The sequence below is a fragment of the Eufriesea mexicana genome, unplaced genomic scaffold, assembly GCF_001483705.2.
Source record: "Eufriesea mexicana isolate 0111107269 unplaced genomic scaffold, ASM148370v2 scaffold562, whole genome shotgun sequence".
Taxonomy (NCBI): Eukaryota; Metazoa; Arthropoda; class Insecta; order Hymenoptera; family Apidae; genus Eufriesea; species Eufriesea mexicana.
In genome coordinates, this window is record NW_016908714.1 from 414,342 (window position 1) to 432,170 (window position 17,829).

The 17,829-nt window shown below is 34.3% G+C and overlaps 1 protein-coding gene across 1 annotated transcript in view; it reads right to left on the reverse strand.

The window, feature by feature from the left end:
* Positions 1–5,823: 5,823 nt before the first annotated feature.
* LOC108545777 (putative sodium/calcium exchanger 7) overlaps positions 5,824–17,829 on the reverse strand; it is a 25,566-nt gene continuing 13,560 nt past the window's right edge. The window contains exons 4-9 of the mRNA XM_017897558.1: positions 15,493–15,573; positions 12,949–13,068; positions 10,694–11,011; positions 9,212–9,330; positions 8,950–9,103; positions 5,824–6,182 (exon numbers count right to left, since the gene is read on the reverse strand). Of these exons, the coding sequence (XP_017753047.1) occupies positions 5,824–6,182; positions 8,950–9,103; positions 9,212–9,330; positions 10,694–11,011; positions 12,949–13,068; positions 15,493–15,573 (1,151 nt within the window). The remainder of the gene's footprint in view (positions 6,183–8,949; positions 9,104–9,211; positions 9,331–10,693; positions 11,012–12,948; positions 13,069–15,492; positions 15,574–17,829) is intronic.

Consider the following 17,829-nt stretch of genomic DNA (forward strand, 5'->3'; position numbering starts at 1 on the left):
GATATATTTATTAATATTATTAACTCTTTGCACTCGGCGATCTTTTCGTTACAGAAACATAGTAATTCGAAGACTTTTTGTCATAATGTCGACGATATTTTCAAAGCGGTAAATAAACAATGCAAATTAATGTAGGATTTTTGGCTATATTAATCCTATGCAGACAGAGATCTGCGCGTCTAACAAACGGTAATTCTCTTTCTGTAACAAAACAGATTTTATTTAATTAAAATATTGCACTAAGTTTCTCACACGTCTCAACTCAAATCTCTTCTAACACTCTTCTCAATTCTTCACTCGATTCTCAACTCTATTCTATTCTCAACAACTCTCTTCTGACCGCCTCGCGCCCTTGCATCTTTACTTAAAGCCAAATATATCTCTTTCCATACACATGCTTTCCTCCCCAATCATTTGACATACATTCCGACAAAAGAATTCAGCCATTGTTTGATCTTTCATCAATTTGACGGAAGAGTTGCTCCAATTATACGATAGTAACAAATTTAGTTAACTTATATTTAGGCTGTTAATATAATATATAATTGTTTTTAAATTAAACTAATCGTTAAAGGGAAAGGCACGTGGTTTCCTTTACTTGTCAATTTGACAGGTGTCCTTAGAAATGGGAGTCGGATAAGGAATCAGATGACAATAGCTCAGAAGATTTATAAGGTAAAGGAGTACAAAAGTAACAATAATTAACATCATTTATGAAAATTGATTTAAAATTTAAGATGTATTTTTTGTGATAAATTAATCATGTAATTGCATCATACTAGATAACCGTTTAAAAAATCATACGATACAACATAAATATAAAAGGTATGCGTATAGTACAGCACGTTTGCTGCATAATGCAATGGAAAGTTAATCGAGATGCTAATTAGTAATTAAGTATGTGTATAGTACAGCACGTTTGCTGCATAATGCAATGGAAAGTTAATCGAGATGCTAATTAGTAATTAGTAATTGCAAATAATCACGTGTTCATCGGAAGAATCTGAAGTTAATATGCTTTTGGGATGAGTCTACGTTCTTGCATCTATTTGTTGCGTCTGTCTTACTTTGCCTCGTTGCTTCGTTCGCTTTCTTTGTCACATGGTGTTCTATGACCGGGCTAATAGGAAGGGATCAGTTCTGCCAATAAGGGAAACGCTTTACTCTACTTCTGTCATGACGTTAGAATGATTGGGTTGGTGAGGATTCGGTCCTACAAGTTTCTCAGACGACTTCTTTTCAGCCACGCATAGTATTTCTCCTGAGAGATTGATTTTTGTATATACGTTAAAACGTATCTTATTTTCAACAATAATTAATTATAACGACAACAACCTACCAATCTCTTTATCCATCTCACAGCCCAAAACACAAACACGGTTGATTAAGTCATTCTTTTGAATCTTCCATCCTGCCAGAATCGAAACTAAGGACTGCACGAAAAACATACAAGTAGTCATGCACACAGCAAGACCATCTGAACGCAGTCGTAGTTTTCTTACAGGCGCCATAGTTGGTATCATGTTGGCTCGGTTGGTGAACGCAACACCTCGGCTAGCCCCGAGGGAAATGTCGGAAAGAGGACCCAACACTGCTCGACTGTTGCTTCACACGTTCGAATAATGCACATCCTCCTCGAATGCTTACGTAGCAGACCCCTCTGGCCCATTAAAAATGCATGCCTGTCCACATCGTTACGATGTGGACTCATTTGCAGGCATCGCTTAGAGGGAAGCCTTTTGCCGCACGTATCCCTCGTTCCTCGCTCGCCGCGGAACTCGTCTTCCTTGCTTAAATAATTTATAGGCTGGATTCGGCGCAGATATCACTTATTACGGGCTCTTCTATGCGTGAAAAATTGATATCGTAGCCGGGGCTCAAAACGTGCTTTGCTCGCCTTTATTTCGACCCCTGTCGTTAAGTGAATATCCTTTCAGGGCCATTCCTTCCTCGTGAATAGCATTCGCGTGCTGTTCCCCGGATAGCGAGATTATGGCGGGCTGGAAGATTAAATGGAATGTTTCATGTTCGAGTTATCGTTGATTCGAGAAATTTAGGAGGTTCACCAAGTGTTCGTTTCTGAGACCGAACCTTCTCAGTCGACTTGGAAATTGCTTTATTCGTTTATTATTGGCATATCGTTACTCGTGGACTGTAGAGGTAAGACTCTTGCGTTAAGGGGTCATAACGCAAAGGAATAGTAGTCAGTGAAAATGGTGGAAAAACTGTATAGATGTTTCTTAAACGGGCCAACGATTAGAGCTGGCCTGCCTGTTTAGGGCCACGCAGGTTACAAGACGACTCCAGAAAATGGGAGACAAAAGGCACGCACTAACAAAAGGCAACAAAAGGGATCGCTCTCACATCGCTAGGATGTATAGTTCATTTTCGTATTTAGTTTTTCTACCACAGATTGTTTTTGAGACGCATCAAATGAATGATTCACCACGTTTAAGGACCTGATAACAGGTATTATTTTGCATTGGTGAATACTGAGAAACGCTTTAGCCCTTGCGGCACGAGCGCCCTGTCCGCCATGACACTCCCGCTGCACGAGACACTCGTGCACATAGGTTATGAAATGGATACCGGATAATAGATCATCAGACGGATGCCGGATAGATCCAGCACTCGTACCAAAGGGGTTAAGAAGGAGCAGAATGGAAAGAAGGAACGGTAACGAAGGTGAAGAGGCAAATCGAGCGAGGAAACTGCACGCGAGAGGAACACTCGTGCACGTTTGTTTAAGGATGCAGTCGATCGGCGAGGTACACGGCTGTTGGCTACTCGATAAAGTAGCACAGCCTGTTCGGTCCCAAGACCGAACTTTCCCAGTCGAGTTGGAAATTGGTTTATTCGTTTATTACCGGCATACCGTGTCTCGTGGACACTCGTGTCACCTGGACACCGTGCGCGTCAGTCCCCAGCAGAGGGCCATAAACACCGCCAGGCGATGGCCACAGCGGTCCCAATTTGTTCGAACATCTCCTACCACCGAGAAACGCCGAAACCAGTACACATCCCTAACAGACGTACACGACCAATAGGAAAACACGCACCCACTACTCACACTTTGCACCATCCGATCGCGACGCACCCAAACTTATAGAAACACTGACACACGTCGGCCAAGCAGATTCGCACGCAAACTCCAATGACGAGGGGACTAAATTGGACCGACGACTTCGATTCGTCTTCGTTATATTTTGTTAAAATCGGTAAATAGCGTTACGATCGATACGTGCCAATTCGCGATTCTCTTAAGCCCCTGACAGGGTCTAGATCGCTTGAGTTTGGTTAGACCGCATCCTTAAGTCCTACAGTCCCTGAGACTCCAATCAAGAGGGTTACAGTGTTTGGGACACATTGAAAGGAAAAATGGCGAAATTGTCGAACAACCATGGAATAAATAATGGAAATCGTTAACACTAAAGCTGTCATGACTGGTCCAATTGATCTGTGATTGAGAAAACGAAAGAAGGAGAATCTTAGAAAAATTGAAATAAGAGAAAATATTGAAGAATTGATTATATATACATATATAGTAAAAGACAAATCGAGTGCGGGATTTTAAATCAAAGGTTTGAAAATTTAAGTCTGAGGCGTGTTAGGTTTAGTGTTAATGAAAAAGAATTTTTTATCATTTTTTTACCTATTTTTATTACGCAGTGTAACATATATTTGATGAAGTATTGAATTTTTATCAAAAATTTTGCAATATAGTTTAAATTTAGATTTATGAAGTGTCTGAACGAATATTAATAGGACATAAAAATTGGTTATTTCCTTCACTCTTTTTTAAAAATTTCAACAATAATTAATATTAAATCAAAATTATTTGCTCTATCAGCATCAGTATGTCATTACCCAATTTTCTGTATTAACTTTTTGTTTCTGTATATATATTTAATTTCACTATGGAGTATGCAAGTTAAAATTGTAAATGTTGTAATAAAAATTCTGTATATCATATCTTTCTATTTTCGAGGTATCGAGATATTCTTAATAGTGGTCGAGATTAAATTTCAATTTTTAATGCAAAATTGTAATTTTTTTGGAAATGTAAAATTTGTTTTGTTTCTTCCGATAAATAGTTAAATACTATTATTGAGTCTAGTGTCGATGTATAGTTAGTGCTTCTATTATTTATCCTATTGCCTTTTCGTTTATTTGTTTCTACTATGATGGGATCTTGAATGAAGCTTTTTTGATTAAAATTTGTAGTTGAATTTTTATCTGCTGTTTAATTTTACAATTTATTGGGACCTATAAAACCATAATATTTTACGTCTTTTACCATCCTTCTGTACTTAAGTTTCTAATAATTAATTAATTGAAAAATAATTGGAAATCTCTCATAAGCCCAATAATTTACAAACATATTTTGAAATGACTTTGTTACACTCGATATTTGAAATTGTTGGAGTGTAACGTAATTGTTGAATACAAATTGTACACGTGAATAGAAATTGACTAAAATTCTACAATCATTTGTCGTATTTTTCATGTTTCAGTTTTCATACTCGATGGAAAAATATTTTGCAATCTTGGAATACCACTGTACACTGTAAAGTAGAATTTTATATGTTATTTATTCCGAAAAGAACTGTCAATATTCGAATCTATTGTTCACGAACAAGCTCTAAAATTCAATAGAATATTTCTACGATTCTTTGTCAAGGGAATGAAGCTACGAATTGTGTAAGATAGATTTTCACGTAAATCGTCTCATTTTGTTCGTCATTCGCAATTGTTACGGATATATTAGCAAGAAACAACGTCAGAAATATGAATTTTATATTGTTCGATGAATTTATCATTTTCATATTGATATAGAACCCACTTCGCGAGAAACCTGTAATGAATGAAAATAAAATTGACGTAGAATATTTTTCCCTGCCAATAATTCCTGCTATCCAACGTCCCATAAGAGTTATTCGTATGACTCAATTAGTCCGTTGCTTGTAACATTATTTGTTATTAATTTCGAATTTATTGCTTAAAAGCAACATTAAGCGCGATCAGTAATTGTTTCATACGAATACAATTTCTCTACATTATGTCACTTTTAATAAGACGGTAATAGTATTGAACGTACGAGTACAAAAATGTGATTTCGTCAGTGTTAATGAATCGTGGCACGAACTGGTCGGTCGAGAATTAACTTCTGTTTACGTGTGATTAACAAAAATTACAGAAGTGAAATTATTAATATTCAAACTTCAATAAAGTTCCAAAGCTGTCACAAAATTATAATATTTCAGTAAGGTATCGATAGTAATCAAATTTTAACAAGTATTTAATGAAACTGTCGTCAATTCTAATATTAAGATTTAATTATTATTGAATGTCACTAAATCCAAAGGCAATATTAAAATTGAACAGCGTAAAAATCAAATTTTAACAATACAAAACAATAAGAATTTAATTATTATTTAATGTCATTAAATCCAAAGGCAATATTAAAATTGTACGAGATAAAAATTAAATTTTAACAATGAAAAATGATTATTGTTTAATCCATAGATGCCTGTTTGCAACACAGTGGATAGATCAAAGATTAGAAAAGAAATTAAGGAAAATATCGAAGATACAAAAATTACAGAAACAATACAAAATTACAAAAACAATATTGGAAATTACAATAAAACATTTATTCCTCATCCAATTATTACAAACACTATTGATTAAAATTCACTTCACAGACTTCACTTGATCACTATAATATCCCTCATTATAACATACATTATTACACCTTTTTCGTGTATCTATTACGTACTAATTACAGTAATTGTAAAGTCTCGCGAAAAGTCTGCCTCGATCCTAATCCGGTCGATGATCAGTCCCAAGTGGATGTATCAGCTTGAACTCGCTGAGGAACTGGATAAGAATGAACGTGAAGTATATAGAGTACAAGAGGTAGGCATACGACTTCCTAGCTATAGACCCTGTGATGTTCAAATAGATAATAGTCGATATTAACGAACAGAGGAGGAAAGCCAAACAACCAGGCGCCATGTCGCTCATTCTCATGACCGTGCGTTTTTGGGGTAGTTTACTGGCTTCTTTCCCATAAGTTAGGCCCAGTCCCAGCAGCGTATTGAACATAGGTCCACCAAAGCAAGCGGCATATCCCATTCGTGGAAATCCTCGTCTGGCTATGGCGACGTTCGATATAAGGTCTGTAAACAGATTTAGTTTGATATGAGTCAATGGCTAACGTGACATGTCAGATAAATAGTCCCCAATCGAGGGAACATCACCCTCGCAAATTCTTTTTAAATATTCAGCAGAACCAGTGTGGAGTTATAAAGTCTGTTTCTTTTATTTATATTTAATAGAATGGCCTCTGGTGAGAAGTAGAAACGATGGCAACATATGGGAGGAATGGAGTTTGGGGAACACTTGGGGTGCAATATTTACGTGCTGTGTCACTACTGAAAAATTTGTCGGGGCAAATGAATTTATTCAATAAATTGATTATTCTATTACAATTTTATATTATTGTTTATTCTGTATTCTGTTCTGATCTGATATTGACGTTCTGCAACTTATTTCTATATATCGAAACAGAGAACATATGGAATAAATTTTGTCGATAAAGATGGAGTTTCGAGTAATTTATTTTTATACTTAAATTTCGATATCTCTGGAAACATAGTCTCAATTCATAAATTAATATCGATAATGTAAAAGTGACGTGAATTAAAATAAAAATACACGTGTAACTAATTACGTTAGGAATATTACACGTGCATTTAGATGTACGTGAAATAATTCGTGGGTACACGTGTTCTTAATGTGACACGTACTTACTTACTGAAGTACGTGTATATGAAATACTCGTGTACGCGTGTATTTAAATATACGTGAAATAAGAATTTCTAATTCCTAGCCCACGTGGTGAGGTTACAGCAGAGTCACTAGGCTTCGCTAGGGACTTCGGTTCGCGAATACATTCGGCGGCGCCACTGTCGTTCTCAAGTAAGTCGTGTCGACATCGACTGAGATTCGAAATGATAGAAAGTCATCTTATATGAATTGTTATTTAGGCTATACAATTTTCTCAACTAAGCGCATCTGGATTTTAATTTCAATCATTTTTCACGATTTTCATACCTCCATATTTCCATTACCTCCATTGTATTTTATTTCTCCAGAAAAAGTAGAATCCTTTAAGAATCTTTCGAGTTAAAAGATATTAATATCGCAAAAATTTAATATTAATATTATAATTTAATAATAATATTAAAATTTATATAGTTATAATTTGACTAGTAAAGTATATATGAATAAAAGTTGTATCTACATATAAACAAAATAAATAAATGGGTAAAATTATATGATGGTATATAAAATAAATGAAAATTAGATATAAAATTTCAATCGATAGTTTCACTTTCTTGGTTTTGCTCTAATCACAAGTTAAACTGGCGAATCTTTGATGGAAGATTGCCAGTGGAACGACCAATATACTTAAGGCCCTTATGGTCGTGACCTTAATGCGCAGCAACCTCCACGTGATGGGATTTAGTAATTGGCATCGTCTTCTAAAGATTCTTCCAAATTTAATATTTCCGTAATCTGTTTGAACTTTTAAAACTTCTTTCTGAGCTTTTAAACTCTTGGGAATGTAAAATGAATGGTAGGTTTTACATTGAGATGTAGATTGCATTATATCAAGTAACGACAAGAATACAAGGTTAAATCCAACGTATTTGCAATTCATTTGAAATTTTAAAAGGTCTCTTTAAGCTCTTTAGACCTAGAAAATATAAAGTGAATAATAGCTATTATATTGGAATTTAAATTAACATACATTAAGCTGGTAGAAAGCTATTTATGAGATCACTGACATAATGCAGCCATGACCACAGCTGTCCATTAAATTTAATAACAAATATGTGCAATTCATTTAATATTTTAAAACTCCTGCCTAAATTTTGAAAATTTAAAAAGAATAAATGAATTGATAAAGCAAGAATATTCTTTATCATTTTAACAGTTATATCATTTTAATTCCTCTCTTTCATTCAATTATTTTCAAAAGAATATAATTGTGTAACAGTTATTTTTATAATTATTTTAATCACCACTTTAAATTTTTCTCTGTATCTCTAACTCTCTTATATTACATTTCATTTAACCTTCATATTTATTTTTCCAGATTATTTTCTTAAATATAACTGTAAATTATCATAATTATTATAATCCATTAGAAATAATCAGTGTATCGTAATTTCAATTAAATATATTTTCAATAGTGTATATCACGTAAAGATAAATTAAAAAAGCATTTGGAGAATTATTTTACTTAAATTTCAACATTTTTCTCAATTATTTATTACTTTCATTTCAATACTTTTAATTATTTCAATTTTACTATTTGAGTAAATTATTTTATTTTAACATTAATATTTTCATAAAACTATTATAATTTTAATTCAAATTCCTAATTCTTATTATTATAGTTCATTCTCTGAATTATCAGTTACCTTATTTTAATATCTTTTTTCCTCCAATTGTAAGGCTTAAAAATTATTGATTAGTATAATTTTAAAACCTTTAGGAATTATTAAGTAGTTCAATTTTTAGAATTTTATGAATCATCAAATTCGCAATTTTTATTATTATAGTTCATTATCTGAATTATCAGTTACTTTAATTTTAATAGCTGTATTTCTCTAATTGTAACGCTTAAAAATTATCGATTAGTATAATTTTAAGACCCCTAGGAATTATTAAATAGTTAAATTTTGACAGTTTTATCGGTTACTTTAAAATTAATATTTTCCTTAATTTAATGTTAACCTTTAAGAATTACCGATTACTTTAATTTTAAATCTTTCGGGAATTATTAATTAGCTTAATTTAAAAGCTGTTACGAATTATTGATTACTTTAGCTAAACAAATTGCAACGCAATTAAAAGCGGTATTCTTCTACTCACCACCTACACTGTTACCCCATGCGAGGAACGTAATACCAAGCATTGCATCCGATATACTGAAAGCGTATCCTACACATTGGAGTACTGCCATCACCTCCCCGGCTATCAAATAGACCATCAGCATGGCAGCCAAGAATCCGAGAAATGCAAAAACCTGCAATTAATTTGTCGCCAGCCGTTATGAGCAAGCGGTTGTATAAGAGCGCAGCCGCTCTGCGCGTAACCTCGACGCGGATGGCGAAAAGGCAGAAAAAGTACTCACGTTATGAAACTTTGGTACGCGATCCACGTGGGTCATTAGAAATACAATAACACCAATTACGCTACCAACCAGCAGGAATATTGGCACCACTGAAACCGGGCCAAAATGCGCTTTCCAAACTGCGGGACGAGGGTGAAAATGAGACGGCAGTCCGTGATGGCTGACCCAAGTATTTTCGACTATTAATGAAAGCTACGAGACTTTTTGTTCACCCTGATAATCGTCGCTCGGAGTAACGAATGCTATCAGTTGTGAACAAAGCGTTTTGATGGAGGACTAATAATGTCGTCTTGTTAAGTGAAATTCTTTTCCTCTCCATTTTGGATTTCAAATTTCATGGTTGGATAACTATACAATTGTTTCGTATTTAATATTCTAAAGTTGGACAGGTGATTAAAGGGGATATGTTATACTGAATACTGGATAAAATATTACTGTTTTATAATGTATTATTGTATTATTGGCTACTTTAATAAATTAATGAAAATTAAAATTTAGTTTGAATAGAAGATTCATTTTGAAGAAATTATGGGATTATAAAAATTGTATACGGGTATATCGAAATGTTAATAAATTTTGTTCAGTGTCGTATGACAGATCTGCTTAGTTCTGTTAATGTTACACTATCAAAAATTTAATTTTCTTTTAATTCTGGCATTAATTTAAAATTATTTTTACAAATAGAGATACGATTTTGAGTAATAAGTCACGTGAGAATTATTAATTAAATATTTTAAAAATTTTTGTGATCTCTGATGCCTTTAATTATTCTGAATTTATAGTTTACAACATGTGCATCAGCTGGGAAAATTTATTGTTAATAATAACTCATTATCATTTCTATATTCGAATAATTATGTGTGCTACATATATAACTAGCAATTTCCATATCTCTAATTTCAATTTTTGTAATAAGTGTTAATAATTGTTTTATGTAATACTTCCAAATATACTTCTTCCAAGAAAATACTTAGTGAACACTAATCTAATAGATTCCAACAAATAACCTAAATAATCAAATCCTAAATCGTAATTAATGAAACAAATTACAAGTCTAAGAAGAAATAAAATACGAAAAACTGATCATGTACATAATAAAAAAATGCGAAATTAAATTACAAAAGTATTAAAATTAAATACAAAATTTTTAATCAATGATTTAAAGCTTCAGTGTTTAATAATGAACCTCCCCAAAATGTCTCTTCCATTTCCAAATATTTTTTTAAGCTCTTATGAACTGCGTTAATATAAAATAATCCTTTGTTGTGAAAAACGGAAATCCAGGACTAATTGAAATCGGTGTGTAAACACCTGTGACAGTCGTTTTAATTTCTACTGAGCGGCATGGCTTGCGCGTTACGAAAAAGCGGAAGCTTATATTTCATCAGAGCTGAAAATATTTCCGCGGGATCTCGAGTTTTTATTATTGCGGGCAATTTATAACGTCGGCCAGTAGAAGTCGCGACAATTAATACAACTAACCGTTTAATAGAAACAACGCCACCGTCGGTGTCACACACAGCTGGAAGCAATTTAGCAGCTTGGACCAGCCTCTCTTTACGGCAGTCGTGTTCACAAGTGGAATAAATAGTTGAAGGAAAATCATGGCTGGAGCACGTATGATCAGAATAAATTTAAATATTCGATTTGCATCAATCCAGTCCTCTTTTCCTACAGGGTTAATATCGTAGAGAAATTCCTTGAAAAGTCCCTTTGGTCGGTCGCCATTTTCCTCGACTGCCTCACCCGGCGCCATTTTGTTGTGCTCCTGCTTCTCCAACTCGACTGCGATAGCGATATCTGATCCGTGCAGAATTTAATATTATTTATATTATTTTATGTTATTTATAGTGCGATTTATTCTTTAAAGGCAGTGTTTGATTAATCAGTAAGTAAAATAAGTAATAAAATAATATTTATAATATTTTAGAGATTATCTGATTTTTTAACGTTAAACCTACCACAGCTTAAATGACTGATCTTAAATTTTATTTATTTTAAATATTGCTTTGAATTATTCTTAAATTAAAAATTTTGCATTCAGCTTTATCGTTTAGTTCATTCCTGTTGAATAATATATATATCATTAATTTTTTAATATCTTTCCTTATTACATTTTTTTCAAGGTTCTTCGTCTTCCATTTTTCCCAAAAAAATGATTATTTAATTGGTCATGGTAGGTTTAGGGTTAAATTTGTTATGTACATACACAGGAATAATGTTACTATGGCAGAAAGATTAAAGGGAATGTTGCATTGGAGTGAATCTTCTATAAGAAAACTGCAAATCTTTTAAGTACTTAGGCTCCCTAAAAGCCTTAATCTGAATTTGGATAAGGAGCTACAATGACATATACATGTATGAATATACGTGTGTATTAAATTATATTAACAATACCAATTTAGTATTAATTTCGTTATATAAATATTTTATGTTAATGTTTTAATTTGCTTTTAATAAATCAATAATAAAATGAATTTGTCAATAATCTATTTTCAACTGCCAATAATCTCATAATAAACGAAAATATGTCACGTATGTAATTCAGTGTCAAGAAAGAACTGCTAAAGATAACAACAAAGTCTTTCTTTGATATTTTGCAATCCACAGGGACGTTGTCTGTAAGAAATGGCATATTGGTGTCAAGTCTCCATGGAGAGGAAGTCAGAAATTGAACCTGCCTTTCTACTTTCGTGTGACACAGCACACAGAGATCTACATTTTTAAAAATCCTTCAAAATCAGTAATATTCCTGAAAAATTAATTTACGTGATTTTCATAATTTCAGAAGTATAACGATTAATAGTAAATCTCTTTAAATAAATACATAACTTATTTGGTCCATTTTCTAATTCCTGATTTCCCACCGTGACAATTTTCTGATATAATTATTCACAATTATTGCAAATATAACTTTTAGTTATCCAAAAATTATATAACAGGAAAAAGATATTAACCCTTTGCACTCGATGATCTTTTCGTTACAGAAACATAGTAATTCGAAGACTTTCTGCCATAAAGTCGACGATATTTTCAAAACGGTAAATAAGAAATCGTATGCAATTTAACCCTTTGCACTCGACGAGTTTTTCGTTGCAGAAAAATAGTAATTCGAAGAATTTCTGCCATAAGGTCGACGACATTTTTGAAACGGTAAATAAGAAATCGTGTGCAAATTAAGACGTAGAATTATTTTTCTTCGACATCGCATGAATTGTTGGGTAATTTAAAATTTGACGTATTAATTAACGACGATCCTTAGAATCTGATTAACACGTTCGTCGTCCAACGCGATTCGGTTCAGTTTCTTAGAAGACCCAAATTCAACTGTCGGAGCGCCAGACTGAACGTTATCGAGCTGATGATTTGGATGCATCTAATACAGACACCACTCGTGAGATGTTGGTCAACGGACCCTATTTACAATTTTCCATTTCCTGTAATCGTTTTGTATTACTATCAGCAAACTTGCATCCTTAGAATCTGATTAAATGGAGACTGAGAGTCGCCTCTCGAGTGCAAAGGGTTGAAAAGGTAGTAAGAAATTACACAATCCTCAACAAATTTCAACCAAACCCAGAGTACTACATAGCATCTACAAACCTATCATCACATCTCAACCAATCTAAGAATAAAAGACACCATTGGTGTCAAAATTCCATCAAAATGACTTGTCCAATCGTATCTGAAGAAAGTCTAGCAAATCTAAAGATAAATCACGAAATCAAGCTTCGTACCCAGCTTTGTTCTCAGCCCAGAAGCACGAGTCCTCACGGGGATGTTGGGTACGGTGGCCACGTCCTTGTTCGCCAAGTAAGTGCGCAAGATGTCTGGATCCGGCACGCCAGGGATCCTGCCTGCGAAAGAGTGCATAAGGAAACGTTCGAGGCACAGGATCGATAACTACACTTGCGTAGACAACCCTGTTCCTGTGTCTCCGCGAGTAGAAGGGATTCGTTTCGAAATGCTTTCAGACCTTGCACAAGCTCGCGTAATGTTTAGCCTTGGTTGCATACCGAGCACCGAGCGTAACAAACACTGCACACGCTGCATGCCAAACAGTGGCTTAGCAGCGCTCAAACACGGTTCCTTCGCGTGTTACTTCTCTTATAATACGACATATTGCTTCTCGTCAACTTGTCCTTCCATGGAATCAATTTTATTAAGACGATATTCACTATTCGCTTCAATCTTATCGATAATATCGCAGATTCTCGCGATCTTGGTGGCCTAACATTCGTAGCAAGAGTTCCCTAAGTGAGGCAAGAATCTCTTTCGTAATGACATTTGTTTCGGTTCTAACCAAGTGTAAGATCCTTTCTTAGGTCTAGTTGGGACTGTCTAATGTCAGACCAAAAAACATCAATCTTTATACCAACTCTCTGATAATAGGATCATCTCGGAAGACATATTGAGAAAGTATAAGATTGCTGCGACCAATGTTCACATTTTCACCGCTAGATGGAAACGGAGATTCGAGGTTTCTCGCAAGTCCTCGGTGGATCCTCGACTTCCATAAATAGAAGTTCTTTTTCTACTTAAGTATCCCCTGTGTAAGGTTGGACTTGCTAGAAAGCTTTTGACGTGTCCACTAACAGTCCCAGGATGAAATGCATCCCTTCCTTTGAGTCCTTTTACCTACTACACATCATAGCAAGATGGCCACCAAGGTACCAACTGGCAGTACCGTAGGAACCACAAGAATTTTACAAATCATACCACCATGGGGGAACCCCTCACTAGATCTTTCGTGAATTATAAGAGGAACTCATATGACCAATGAATTGGATTCAACGTGACTTGTTGAACAAACGAACTGGGTCACATCAAGATTTGTACAACCATTCGATTATGGTCTCATCATTAGAACTTTCTTGAAGCTCTGAGGGAGTTACAGACTTTAATTCTAGTACTGTTGGTCAACATTAGCAGAATTCGAACTGGATCATAACAATTGAGTTGTTTACAGTTCCAATCAACAATAACAATTACTAAATACTGTTTAATACATGAAATATTAGAAAAGGAAGCTTGACCTTTTCACGAACCATGATTGGGAATGTCCAGCAACGAAAGAACCCATTTAAAATTCACATCATACAACACTGATTAATCCTTCAACTCCCAATTTCTTCTAAATACCTCATAATATTGTACACCTACTCTAGATTAGATTTATCACCATTTCTATCATTTACTTGACTGATCGCGCCACCCATACGTTTCTCTGCATCGATCAAGATGTCCACGAAGAGCACAAAATGGAATATTCAGAAGTCAGTACTCCGGTCTCAGAAGTCATTACTGATAATTGTGGCGCGACAATGACTGACTGAAGTATAATACGCAGTGACTTGTAATTAAAGTATGAAAATCAATCACTGCCTTCCGACATCTGACAACAAATTACTAATAACAAATAATTCAGAATGAAACTCAGAACTTGGCACACAGAATTAAGTTCTCAGAACACAAAACTTCAGACGTAACCGAAAATTAATTATCAATATCTAACACTAAATAACATACAAATACAAGGAATTAATAACAAATAACTAAAAATGAGAAACTCGGAAATCAGAACTCACAGAGAATTTTGAAGCGAGAGCAATTAGCTAATGAGCAATATTAATGAGTAATTAGTAACTAATACTTAAAAACAAATAGCTGTTCATAAATGTCTGACAACTCAGAACTCAGAACTCAGGAATCAGATCTGAGAACTGAAACCTCCGGACTGTTGAGCCATCGCAATTCACATGTAAACAAGACGTATGTTATCGGAGAACGAAAACAAGACGTGTATTAACAAAGAAAATACGAATGGATGAAATTGAGTAAATATTTGTCCAGTTATTTTTCATCGGAACGTGTACCATCAGCCATCCTCTACTCGCACTGTGTCTACCTAGCCCGCGAGCCTTAGCCAAAGCGTCTCTCCGTTCTCTCTACCAATGCCAATACTAATAACCGTGGTCGAATACGTAGTATCGTTTGCTTAATTGAACCGTGTCTTCACGCTGCTTTCAATTCATGCCTCTTTCCTTCGCATTTCCATTTTCCAAGAGCAACATCGCGCGGTCGCCGAGTTTCCAGAGTTTAAATTACAGGCGGGGTTATTCTTTTGAAAAGGTTTGCCCGTGGTTCGATACGAGAACCCTTTGTTTCGCGCGGGAAATTCTGGAAAAGCCCCTTGTCTTCCGGCCTGGTTTCGGCTACAGTGCTGGTTGAACGACGCTTTGTCAAGCGTTTCGAAATGCCACGCAAGCCGTGAAACGCACTTTTTAGCCTCTCCTCCCGGTTCTCGTATATCTGCATTATCACCACCACGCTGATGAACAATAGGTAGTAGAGAACAAAGCCTGTAATTAAAATGTATCAGCATTAAAAAGCATTACCGTCGTTTTGGACGTTGCAGGTGCGCGGGAAAAGTCAGCGGTAATTAATCGCGGGGCAAGGAGCGATATGACACGGGAAAACTTGCGGCGCCATTGTAAATCTCTTCTTAAATTAGGGTACGGTAAAAAGGAGTTATTAATTTTGCTTGTTTTTGCATCGCCGCCAGCCGGATGTTTCATTTGCGCCGGTTACGCTGGCAATTATTTCGCAGGAAAAAGGTTCGTCGCGGAACAGGTGCACGATGTTTCGATAATTAGCGTTCATTTCCTCGCTCGAGGTCCTTCACTTTTGTTCGGATAAGTGTTTCTTTCAACGACAGAGAATGGTAATAATACTACCCCTGGCAAGAAATTTTTGCTCAAATACTATAACAAAATTATTTTAAATTACTGCGACTTTTTACATAGAAACAGATGCAATGTTGGTATAAAACATTAGGGGCGTTAAATCGAGTTTTGTTTAATTTCTATGAGAAAATGATTTCTATTTATTTCTTATGAGTACAGGTAGTCCTCCTACAACACGGCATCTTATAACATGGTTTCTAACACAATAAGAGAATTGCAAAATCCTTTGTACAATAGTGTACTTCTACATGAGCAGTGACGACGAAGAAATTTATTAAATTAAAGTTGCGTTAAATTAAAATAATATTTTTGTTTTCTTTTTGTTTCGTATTGTACATACGTTTATATTTTTAATAAAAATTAAGTTGTTCATGTAGAATTAAAAAAAAAATTGTTTTTAGTATGTTTTCGGAACGTAACCTCACTTTTTGTACTGCGTCTGGGTCTCATACAACACGGTTTCACACAACACGGCATTTTCTGGGAACCTATCTACCGTGTTATAGGAGGGTCACCTGTATTAATTTTTATTTTATGAGTATTAATTTTGTTAGATCGAGTTGTAATTATAAATACAATAACAAACGAACAGATATATATTTGATGATAAATTCATTATGAGAATGGCCAAGAATTCTTTGTCAGGAGTAGTAATAGCAGTAGAATGATGAGATGTTTCAAAATTCTGGTCATTTTGTATTGACTGAAGTCCCTTGACAGGAAGTCAGAGCAAAACAGAAGAACAATTTAAACTTTTGTTTATTTTCTATTAGGAAATAGTAAAGGAATAAGTATTATTGAGGTCAGCCAAGAACCTTTTGTCTGGAGTATTAATAGACTGATAAGATGTTTCGAAATTCTGGTGATTTTAGATCGACTGAAGATCTCTGTCAACTTTAAATAGATACAGAAAGAGGCTTGATAATAGTACAGCGGTTGAATGGTTTGGTAATTAGCATTAATTACCTTCTGATTCAGAATGCCTCTCCGTTCGTCGAATTATAGATACAGCTCCTAGCAGCTAATTGTATGAAACTGTATGATGTAACTATAATTGGAATTATCAGTTTGTCAATGATTTTTTGAGGATTTAAATACACCGTCTATCATAAGACCAGGCACCTTTTTTTGGGAAGTGAAATAATTTTTGTAATAACTCTTTTGATAATTAGCATTAATCAAGTGGAAGAATTACTAAATTATAGGCTATTACTAGCATATATAACGTATTTGCGTGAAAATGTATCTATAACTAGCAAAAAGTTAATAAATTACCACATTTATTGTTAATAACAAATATTTTGCAACGTATATTAACGATAAAAGTGAAAAAAGTTAATAAATTATCAGCTACTACTTAAACAAACAACGTATTTGTGTTAAAATGTATCCGTAACTTACAAAAAGCTGACAAATTAATAAATTTATTGTTAATAGCAAATTAAAATTGTTAATAACAAATATTTTCCAACGTACATTAACGATACATGTAAAAAAAATTAATAAATTATTAGCTACTACTTAAACAAGCAACGTACTTGTATTAAAATGTATTCGTAACTTACAAAAAGCTAATAAATTAATAAATTTATTGTCAATAGGAAATTAGAATTGTTGTTAACAAATAGTTTGTAACGTATATTAACGATAAAAATCAAAAAAGTTAATAAATTATTAGTTATTACAGCGGAAATGTAACTTTTAAAAGAATCGGTAAAGTTCGGAAATTTTCGCCGATCTTCGGCCGGCCGCCGCTATATAAGGGGCCCGCGTGAAGGCTCGAGCCAGTTGTCGGTTCGACTTCGGAGGGTCCGCGTTAATATTCTTTCTTTTTGTTTCAGGTTTTAATTATCTTTCTTTTTTTTCAGATTC